Source organism: Gobius niger (assembly GCF_951799975.1).
Source record: "Gobius niger genome assembly, chromosome: 16".
Classification (NCBI taxonomy): Eukaryota; Metazoa; Chordata; class Actinopteri; order Gobiiformes; family Gobiidae; genus Gobius; species Gobius niger.
Window position 1 is genome coordinate 4,795,749 of NC_136867.1, and position 11,743 is coordinate 4,807,491.

At 38.8% G+C, this 11,743-nt stretch overlaps 1 protein-coding gene across 1 annotated transcript; it reads left to right on the forward strand.

Annotated features, from left to right (window-relative positions):
* Window positions 1–508: 508 nt before the first annotated feature.
* LOC306976285 (pituitary tumor-transforming gene 1 protein-interacting protein-like) lies at window positions 509–11,743 on the forward strand (the record flags this gene model as incomplete). The annotated part of the gene is made up of 7 exons (XM_079574207.1): window positions 509–581; window positions 1,295–1,344; window positions 1,548–1,656; window positions 3,623–3,725; window positions 5,975–6,040; window positions 8,486–8,532; window positions 11,449–11,743. The coding sequence occupies 7 exons, from the start codon at window positions 509–511 to the stop codon at window positions 11,484–11,486; spliced, it is 486 nt and encodes a 161-aa protein (XP_079430333.1). The 3' UTR covers window positions 11,487–11,743.

The window sequence follows — 11,743 nt, forward strand, 5'->3', positions numbered from 1 at the left end:
ATTGAGGAAAAAATGGACCATAAAATGAAACAAAAAAATAAAAAAAATTGACGAAAAAGTAACAAAAAAGTCACGAAAATTTGACAAAAATGAGATGACTGCCAAACAAAAAAAAGTGCTGAAAAAAAAATCTGATGATGTGAGGAAAAATATCAATTTAGTTTTGTAGATCTCAGCTTTCAAATGAGGCCTACAGGATTTGGGTAAAAGCTGAACTGGAGAAAATCCTCTCGGTTCAGGCGGGAGTTAAGCGGTTAATTCGAGGTTCCATTTCTATTTCGATCGAAACAGGAACAGAATCTGCACAACCTCTCTTCTGCCCACGCCCACCGCCTCCCTGCGCTCGTGCGTAACAGGTACGCGTCAGGACGATTTGGAGAGCTGATCCACTTCGACGGTGGAGGCGCTTGGGAAAGGAAGAGGACTCTGAGAAGCACCGTTTTTGTTTTGGGTTTTTTCCACTTTATCTGCCTGACTTCTTTCCACTCTAAGGATAATCGTGAGAACCATGAGGGATCCGAGGATTTTACTCCCTGTGCTTCTCCTAACACTGGGTTTGGCTGCTGTCGCCATAGCACAAAGTAAGTAGAAAGGGATTACGCACGAAACACTGGCTTCCTGCTAATGCATCGTCTTGTTTTATGCTAATACTTAGGCTAGCTGTTAAGGCTACTTTCATCAAATTCGAACGTAAACAAAAGTTAGACCAATTATATCCATATTTTTTAGGCTAATATCCGCCTCTAATTTGTCACCACGCGCGTAAAACTGTCCAAAGTCGATGTACAAAGTGTATTCAATACTTGTGACACTTTCTAAACAAGCCAGAGTGATGAAAGAATGAAGAAGTTGTGGTTTCACTGTTGGAGTTCTTTTGTTAACGTTTCTTACTCATCACAGCCAACGTAACACTTCTTTACGCAAACAACAAGCCAAGCCTCTCCAAAAATCCTTTAAGGCTTTTTTTTTTGTAGACAACGTCAACCTACAGCCTGGTGTTGTAAGTTAGAGGTTATCCTGCTGATATTAAAGATGGTAATTATAGGCCTACTTCAGGGAGAGCTTGTTTACTTGGTCCAATCTCCAAGGGGAAAACACCTCCCTAAAGGATCAGCAGTGGCAACAGAATCCAAGAAACAAGGAAAGGCCTGTGCTATCAGACTCTGTGATCTAACCCTTTTGTTGCATTGGCTCATACGTTTGGGCTTTTTTTTTTCTCGCCACAGCAGGTGATTTCTGAGATGAACCGTTTGCCTGAGACAGTTTAACGTAAATCTTGCTCTTTGTTTTTCAGCGTGCGAATCAAACGCAACAAACTGCGAAGAATGCCTCCGAAACGTCTCGGTAAGTGCCGTTCTCACTTCCCTTTGCGTGTCGGTGGGAAAGAACTGGCTCCTCCTCCTGCCCCGAGCACCTGTTGGTCCGGTTTGGGGACTTTTACCTGCCTCTTTCTCTCTCTCTCCCTCCGGCGTGGCCTGGATACTTGCGGATTCTCCGATTTCAATGAACAATACAGTTGGTGACATTGTGTTCCTCTTGTTCGGCAGTGCCTGTGGTGCGGCACGAAGAAGACCTGCATCACGTACCCGGTGAAGACCATCCTCCCGCCCCACTCGGTCTGCCCGCTCAACGACGCCCGCTGGGGGCTCTGCTGGAGTAAGTGGCCACGCTCGCGGATCGAAACGAAAACACAGCAGTAAAAACATCAAACGAGCAATGGTGGAGTGATGGGAAAATCAAAACGGTTACAAAAAGTGACGCAAACGCCACAAAACGGGTGACAAAAAAGCAAGAAAAATACGACAAAAAGGTGACGACGACACGGCAACAACGCGAGGAAATATCTGAGATGAGTTTTGTAGGCCTTAGCTTTCAAATGAGGCACTACACTGGTTTATAGGCTGTGAACTCCTTTTAGATTTAAGTTAAAGCTGAACTTGAGAAAAGGCGCTCAGTTAAGGTGGGGGTTAAGAGGTTAACACAATTGTATTTAAGATTTTTGCTAAAGATTTGACCCAGTTTTTGTTAGTTTTGACGTTTTTTGTGATGTTTCTAGTTTCACTTCCTGATTGGACACTGACAGGAAGTGACATAGATGGAGGCAAACAATTTTAAACCGTCTACGTGGCAAACATGTTATGCCAATGGGAAATGAGTGTACTGCTGTCAGTGGCTTAAAATAAACATAACTTTGAGTCCTAATAGGGCTGCTCGATTATTGAAGAAATAATAATCACGATTATTTTAGTCACAATTGAAATCATTATTTGTAGCCTTTATTTATTTATTAATCAAAAAACTACATATTTTCTGTTTTCTGAACAGTCATAAAAGTACAAATAATTTCAAGCTGGCCTCGATTAGGGAGAGGTCTCTGTTTCACACCTGCCCCCTGCTGGCCAGCCCTCACACCTGCGCAAGTCTGCTTTGCAAAAAAAAAAGATAATCATTATTTTAAAGTGGGGGTATTCTGCAAAATCGACTTTTTCAAGCTTTACATCATGTTATTATGTCATTCCCTCATTAAAAACATGCCTGAAGTGTTGCCTTGGCACATTCACGTATTTTTGAGTAATCTGTAAAAACTCTGATGGCGGCCATTTTAGGGATAGGTTTGCCTGAGTCCTCCTAGGAACGCCCCCACCTCCTGGAGACGCCTCCGAGCTTTCGTCACCAGCCGAGTAACCAACCACTGCTCCTCAGAAGAACCCCCTCCCCACTGATGCCACAGACAGCATGTGGAGGGGGCGTGTCGGAAAGGCTCAGAGGTTCTTAAAGAGACAGAGGCCTATTTCAAGACATTCACTACAGCCATTTTGAGAGAGCCATTTTATACAAGGCAGTTATTCTAATTTACTGCATTTACAGACCAACAGAAGGTTTGGTCATCATTGTAGTGTGATATAGACTGGTGCTATGTGACTGAAAAAAGCAGAATACCCCCCCCTTTAAAAATTATTGTTGTTTTTTTTATTCTTTTTTTCGATTATGCTAATTTTGTAATCGTTTAGTGTAATAATTGAAATTCGATTAATTGTAATTCCTAACATTTCTTCATCAAATTGCTGCTTTACTGAAATAACATAATTTTGACTAACAATGTTATCCATCTAAATAAGTCAATAGCAGTAAAACCTGTCAGGTTCAGTTCTTCTCTCCCCTCTCTCTTGCGGTGTTTGTTGGTGTTTCCTCTTTGCTCTGTGCTGCCAGGCTTTAGGTTCATGGAGAGAATCTGAGCTCTGCAGGGGCATAACTGAGGGGGGGAATCACAATCCCTGACAGAAAACTGCTCCATTACATTAAAAATACAGGCTGAAATTCAAAAAATGAGTAAAAGGGATGTGCCCTTCCCAGCAGCTCATGTCAAAGCCTGTGAACTGTACTCGTCATAGAGCTGAAATGGGAAGAGCAGAGTCATTTGAACTTCGTCTTTTGGTCTCAGATGAAACCACATTCAAACCTAGCACCACATCCAGTCTTTCAATTCATTGTTTAATAGCTGACCAAACGTTTTTCATGTATATATTTACTGTGATTTACTATTTATTTTTGACACATTTTCCGCCTGTATCACGATTGAAGCAATGCCAGTCGTGATGAGAACGTGGTTGTTTGTTTGCAGTGAACTTCCAGACCCTGATCATCACCATATCAGTTGTTGCCGCGGTCATCATCATCGCTCTGATCATCTGCATGTTCTGCTGCTGCAAGTGCGGGAACGCGGGGTGAGTAAAACCACAGCGGGGAGGTTTGAATTCAATTCACCCCAGCCTTGGATGCATGTCTTATGTAGGTTTCTGAACAGGTAAACTGACGACAACAAGCACTAGTCAGATGCGCCCTGTAATATGAATGATTAGCCTGGATTTAAATCATTAACCTCTTAACTCCCGCCTGAACCGAGAGGATCTTATGCGCCCTGTAATATGAATGATTAGGCTGGATTTAAATCATTAACCTCTTAACTCCCGCCTGAACCGATAGGATCTTTTTCCTCACGTCATCAGATTTTTTTTTTCCATCATTTTTTTGTTGGGTATTCAACTCATTTTTGTAAGTTTTTGTCATTTTTTTGGGTCATTTTTTGTAATTTGTTTGTCAAATTTTTGTCATTTTTGGTCATTTTTTTGTAATTTGTAAAATTTGTATCACATTTTTGTCACATTTTGTCAATTTTTTTCGTCATTTTTTGTCACCATTTTGTCATTGTCATTTTTTTGTCACATTTTGTCACATTTTTGTCATTTTTTGTCAAATATTTGTCTTGTCACATTTTGTCATTTCTTTGTCAAATTTGTATCACATTTTTGTCACATTTTGGTCATTTTTTGTCACATTTTTTGTCATTTTTTTGTCACATTTTTTGTCATTTTTTGTCACATTTTTGTCATTTTTTGTCACATTTTTGTCATTGTTTTGTCACATTTTTGTCATTTTTTTGTCACATTTTTGTCAATTTTTGTCACATTTTGTCTTTTTTTGTCACATTTTTTGTCATTGTTTTGTCATTGTTTTGTCACATTGTTGTCATTTTTAGTCACTTTTTTGCCACTTTTTCATCAATTTTCAATATTCAACTCATTTTTGTAACTTTTTTGTCATTTTTGTCAATTTTATGTCAATTTTTTGTAATTTGTTTGTCAAATTTTTATCACGTTTTTATCACATTTTTTCGTAATTTTTTTGTCACCTTTTTGTCCTTTTTTTTGTCAGATTTTGTCATTTTTTCGTCACTTTTTTGTCAATGTTTTCTCACTTTTTTGTCACATTTCCATCATTGTTTTCTTCCTAGTTTCGTTGCTATTTTCACAGCTTTTTTTTCCAGAAGCTTTTGGACTGGGGTAAAGCCAAACTGGAGAACATGTGCTCTGTTCAGGTGGGAGTTAAGGGGTTAAACTTTTGTTCATATCAATAAAGCAAAAGAAAACAGGTTGGACTGTCTGAAGTATGTTGTCGGAAACATGCGCAGGTAGATAGTGCACTTATCTAAACCTGCTTTTGTCAATCAACAGCGGCCGTTGCCTGTGAATAGGTTAAACCTCAGGAACACAGTGAATGCTGGCGGTTTGCTGTTACATTCCCCATGAACAATGCTCCCATCAGATTACGCCCATTTGCTTAACAAAGTCGACCTATTTTGTTTAGTAGAGCCAGCACTCCGTGTACCTGTCCTGCCATCTTGTCTGACGAGTGCATTTTCCTGTTAGATTTTTTTACAAAGATGGCTTCAACCCCTTAACTCCCACCTGAACCGAGCACATTTTCTCCAATGTCCAAAAGCTTCTGGAAAAAAGCAACAAAACTGAGACGAAAACAATGATGGAAATGTGGCAAAAAAGTGAGAAAACATTGACAAAAAAGTGACGAAAAATTTATGAAAAAGTGGCAAAAATGTCACAAGAAATTGACAAAAAAATGACGAAAAAATTACAAAAATGTGACTAAAAATGTGACAAAAAAATGACAAAAAATGGACACAAAAAATGGACGAAAAAATGACACAAATGTGACAAAAAATTACAAAAAAATGACAAAAAAGTTACAAAAATGAGTTGAATACCCAACAAAAAAAAATGGAGAAAAAAACAGAAATGACAAAAATGTGACAAAATTTGACAAAAAAATTACAAAAATGTGACAAAAAAGTGATAAAAATATGACAAAAAAATGACAAAAAAAGACAAAAAAAATGACAAAGAAAATGACTAAAAATTGACAAAAAAATGACAAAAATTTGACAAAATGTGACAAAAAATTGATTAAAAAATTGACGAAAAAATGTGACGAAAAAATGACCAAAAAAATGACAAAAAAGTTACAAAAATGAGTTGAACACCCAACAAAAAAAATGATGGAAAAAAAATCTGATGACGTGAGGAAAAAGATCCTCTCGGTTCAGGTGGGGGTTAAGAGGTTAAAATAAACTGCTTTTTCACATAATGTAACAAAACTTGTGTTGGTTCGTGTCTTGCAGGTCCAAGCGGTTTGAAGCCAAGATGGCGAGGCAGACAAACAAGATGAAGGATAAACAAGAAGAGAGGTAAGTTTATTCTTTCATTTTTCATCTACTGTAATCGCATTATGATCACCTGACATGTAAAATAGTGCATGCTTTTTCACCTGCGCAAACCAAATACAAAAAAACTGAAGCTGTGCCTGCTAAGCTCGTAAGACCTGTTTACCATCCGACTTTTTTATTTTTTTGTTGCTGAAACATAGTTAACACAATTATATTTAAGATTTTGCTAGAAATTTGACCCAGCTTTCTTTAGTTTCACTTCCTTAAAGGACACTGACAGGAAGGGACATAGATGGAGGCAAGCAATTTTAAACTTGCCGTGCCGACCATGCTATGTCAATGGGAAATGATTGTGTCAAACTGCAATGGAACTTTACCTCTATCTATGTCACTTCCTGTCTGTAACTTTCAGATTGAAGTCAGACGTGTTAGATAAGAGGCACACGAGCAGCTGGTGTACTCGGCTCCTGTAGGTTTAGCAAGATAGTAAACCCAACAATAACGCTCATATTTTATCAATACTAGATTAAAGGGACTATACAGAGTTTAAACATGTTAAAACTAAGTATTTTCATCCCCCTACATCAGGGGTGGGCATGTTTGTGTCATGGGGGGCCGATTTTCTTCATTGCCAAAACACCAAGGGCCGAAACTCACAATTTTAGCCCAAAGTAAAGCACCTTTTCTTTACAAATATAAGTTTTGTGTACAATATATGACCTAATGGGTGTTTTGCTGGGAAATGTGAAAATGTTGACAGTATTTTCTACATTTTAGAGTCCTTTTCATGTAATTGGTCTCGGATTTATGAATAAATGTTTCTTCAAAATTCTCTTGAGGGCCAAAGGTTTTATGCTGGAGGGCCGAATTTGGCCCCCGGGCCTGACGTTGCCTAACCCTGCCCTACATGTTCCCGAATGAGCTCAGACCTGTTCACCACAACTGCCTCTAAAATCCTGCACTGTCCCTCAAAAAGGTGTTAATTCGGGTCCGAAGTGCCGTCATGCACGAGCTTAATATAGAAGGTGCAGTTACGCATAAGACCTGAGGTGGCAGTAGTGAGTTTAAAATGACCAACTTGCATCTAGTCTCTTTAACGTAAGAAAAGAACTGCAAGAGCGTCACTTGTCCACTTCCTGGTCACTAACATGCACTTCTCCCCTGTTATGACGTGTTAAACTCCACTTCTTGTTGTTGCTAGTTAAAGCCACACTGCGTAAGATTTCCCCCAATAAACAAAATTGAAATACAAGCATTTATTTTCTGATCGACACTTTCACCATATGTGCTGTTGCTGTGAGTGGCTGACTTCTGCTAAAACGTTACTATAATTTTACTGGGAGTGGGTTCGTTTCCAGCTTGTCTCCGTGGAGATGTCGAGGTTAGGCCTCATCCAGATCCATTCTTATATTACCCACTGCAGTAGAGCTGCTCATTGGAAGCATGTTTTGTGTTGATGGCAACAGTATAGTCCACAATGTTACGCAGTGTGCCTTTGGAGCAGTACTAAGTAACTCTGGCCCCTAGAGGCCATAAGCGCAACTGCAGGTGTCGTAGCAAGTTAAGTTTTTGTAACTTATGAATTGTCTTGGAGAGTAAATACTACGCTGACAGGAAAGGCGAAGGGACAGAGGGATATTGTACATCCAATTATACAATGGAAATATTTTTTTTCACTCAAACTTGGCTGTAAATACTGTTTAAAGTGGCGCTAGCCTGCCGTTAGCTTTGCCCGTTAGCCTGTTAGCTTCTTCTTCGTGATTCCATTAGTGTGTATTGGTGGCTCCGGACCGGTGGCAGACAAGTTGCAAACATGGTTTTCTGGCCAGAGCCACCAGGGGGAGATGAAAGACCCTCCAATCGTCCCATAGACACTTGTATTACCCCCACAGGGACTACGGAGAGGATTTATTAAGGCAAACACGTTACTTAGTACTGCTTTAACAGTGGCTGAGGGGGCGGGGCTTTTGCGAAAGGTCATTCGCTTATGATGACCTTTGAGTTCAATAAAATAATAGAAGCGTGTGTTATTTGCTCAGAAATGTGGGCAATGTTGATGCCACAAAACTTAAAAAAACTTCAAAAAAATATATATATATATTTGAGTGTTTATTCATTCGTACTGGGTCTTTTCCCTATGCCATTTCCTTTTCTTCTTCTTTTTTTAAATACCTATTATTTATCAGCCATGCCTTTTTATCTCAAGTGACTTCCTGGTCAAATAAAAGTATGTAAATCATTTAAGAAATAGATGGATTGCAGAAAAGACAGGCAACATTATGCACTCCCTTAAATCTTTCTGGTTTTGATCATGATTAGTCACCATGACACAGCCTGAGCTCCTTGTGCGTAGTTAAGTATATCAAAGAAGTACGTCAGCCGCGTATCTGCCCTAACAGGTTTGCACACGAGTTATAATCGGTCACATACAGTAATGTCGCTCATGAGGAATGTTTGTGTTCACAGGCGGGCCGAGATGAAGCAGAGGCACGACGAAATCAGGGCCAAATACGGTAAAGGCACTCAGGATTTTGATGACAAGTTTGACATTTTGTGGGTTCTGACCGGACTGATTTAAGGCGGTGGCTTCACTAACCGAGCTGAAACAGTTCATGTGTAAATCTATGACAATGGATCCATTTTTTTGATATAAGCGACTACAATTAAAGGAGGGGTATTATGCAAAATGGACTTTTTCAAGCTTTACATCATGTTATTATGTCACTCCCTCATTAAAAACATGCCTGAAGTGTTGCCTTGACACATTCACATATTTTTGAGTAATCTGTAAAAACTCTGATGGCGGCCATTTTAGGGATAGGTTTGCCTGAGTCCTCCTAGGAACGCCCCCACCTCCTGGAGACGCCTCCGAGCTTTCGTCACCAGCCAAGTAACCAACCACTGCTCCTCAGCAGAACCCCCTCCCCACTGATGCCACAGACAGCGTGTGGAGGGGGCGTGACGGAAAGGCTCAGAGGTTCTTAAAGAGACAGAGGCCTATTTCAAGACATTTACTACAGCCATTTTGAGAGAGACATTTTATACAAGGCAGTTATTCTAATTTACTGCATTTACAGACCAACAGAAGGTTTGGTCATCATTGTAGTGTGATATAGACTGGTGCTGTGTGAGTGAAAAAAGCAGAATACCTCCTCTTTAAACATGAGTCATGTGACAGAGACCCCACAATAATGTTTCTCGTGCAAACTAAACCTAAATTGAAAAAAAAAAAGAGAAAGAAAGCGACTAACTGCTTATCGATCCAGCCTTCTCCAGTTCGGCTTTACCCAAATCTAAAAGCTGCCCAACTGGAGCATTCAGACTGTAGGCCAGTGCAACTCTTTTCTCGCGTTACTGACGTTTTTCATCAAACTTTTCGCCACTTTTTTGTTCAACTTTGTGGCTTTTTTCATTGCGTTCGTCACACATCTGTCTTTTTTTTTTTTTGCGTCATTTCATCTATATTTTTGTTACTCCTTTGTCACATTTTTTCGGTCACTTTTGACGCTTTTTTGTTGCGCTTACATAAGATGAGATAAGATAAGATGATACTTTATTGATCTCACAGAGAGAGCATCCGGCAGCAGCACCCATTCAGTGCGCACCACTCTTTTTTTCCCCCCCATTTTCTCGTTTTTGTCACTTTTTCCATTGCTTTTTTCACGAAGCTTTTAGATTTGGGTGATGCCAAACTGGAGAAAATGTGCTCAGCCGGGGGTTAAGTGGTTAAAGTATGAATTAGCTACATATTATGAAGTATTTAACCCAAATGCTACTGGATGAAAGCTTACAGGTCTGACAGAATGCAACATAAAAGGTTTACTGTTGACTGAAATGTGCTGTGGTGTAAATGTTTTGAAACTTGCTGCTGGACAAAAAGAGAATTTGGTTTAGAATTTGGTTTAGCTTTTAGGAGGTGGATATGTTGATCAGTTTCTGCCGACTTGCAAGTCCGTGGAAAGCCGCCATTTGTCCTCCAGTATGGTGCTGACTGTCCTGCGTTACCATGGAGATCAGCTGTCTGTTTTAATAGGCCGATTGAAACTACAAGGCGACTCTAATTGAAAAAAGTTGCGATATGCGTTGTAGGTGTGCAATATCACTATTACAGTATTATTATTTCAATTAACCTCTTACCACCCGCCAAAACCAAATCCATTCTCTCCTCTGTGCCATTGTCGTCATTTTTTATTTCCCTTATGTGTTTTTGTCGCTTTTTTATTACTTTTTTTCTGCTCCTCTGTCACTTTTTTCTGCTGGATTTTTGTCTTTTTTTTTTTGCTGGATTTTTGTCTTTTTTTGCTGGATTTTTGTCATTTTTTCTGCTGGATTTTTGTCTCTTTTTGCTGGATTTTTGTCATTTTTTCTGCTGGATTTTTGTCTTTTTTTCTGCTGGATTTTTGTCTTTTTTTCTGCTGGATTTTTGTCATTTTTTTGCTGGATTTTTGTCATTTTTTTCTGCTGGATTTTTGTCATTTTTTGTCAGATTTTAGTCTTTTTTTTGCTGGATTTTTGTCTTTTTTTGCTGGATTTTTGTCATTTTTTCTGCTGGATTTTTGTCATTTTTTCTGCTGGATTTTTGTCTTTTTTTCTGCTGGATTTTTGTCTTTTTTTCTGCTGGATTTTTGTCTTTTTTTTCTGCTGGATTTTTGTCATTTTTTTCTGATGGATTATTGTCACTTTTTTGCTGGATTTTTGTCATTTTTTTTGCTGGATTTTTGTCTTTTTTTTGCTGGATTTTTGTCATTTTTTCTGCTGGATTTTTGTCATTTTTTCTGCTGGATTTTTGTCTTTTTTTCTGCTGGATTTTTGTCTTTTTTTCTGCTGGATTTTTGTCTTTTTTTTCTGCTGGATTTTTGTCATTTTTTTCTGATGGATTATTGTCACTTTTTTGCTGGATTTTTGTCATTTTTTTTGCTGGATTTTTGTCTTTTTTTTGCTGGATTTTTGTCATTTTTTCTGCTGGATTTTTGTCATTTTTTCTGCTGGATTTTTGTCTCTTTTTTTGCTGGATTATTGTCTTTTTTCTGCTGGATTTTTGTCATTTTTTTGTCAGATTTGAGGCTCTTTTTTTTTTGCTGGATTTTAGTCACTTTTTTGTCAGATTTGAGGCTCTTTTTTTTTTTTGAATTTTTTTCGCTTTTTTTGGTCACTTTTTAGCTTTTTTTGTTGCGTTTACATCCTCATTTTCTTCTCGTTTTTTGCCTCTGTTTTGAAGAAGCTTTTAGATTTGGAGAATTTGGAGAAAATATGTTCAAGAGGTTAAATTTCAGCACAAATCATGGCAACACACACTGCATGCAAAAAAGATTCATCAATATCTCCAAAACCAAACCGAGGGGCTTCACTCGGCTCTCGGGATCGTCTGTAACGTTTGCCTTTATTTCAATCATGCTAAACAACGTAATAACTCGCTCTTCTGTTCTCAGGTTTGACTGGGCAGAATCCGTACTCCAAGTTCGCCTGAATAAAGTGACGAGGCCAGCATTACAGCACAATGTGAATCTTTGTAAATTAGTAAATTATTTTAGGTATTCAGAACAAGGTCGTCTGGATGTTCTTCCATGTGATGTTCTGGTCGCTGTTGAGTGATGTGCATGAAGCAACTGTAGCCTGTGTATTATGGTCTGTAATACTGCATGTAGCTTTGCACAGAATTTTGTATACACCTGCAAGCTTTTGAAATGTTCACTATGACACTGCTGCAGAATAGTTTTCCCCCAA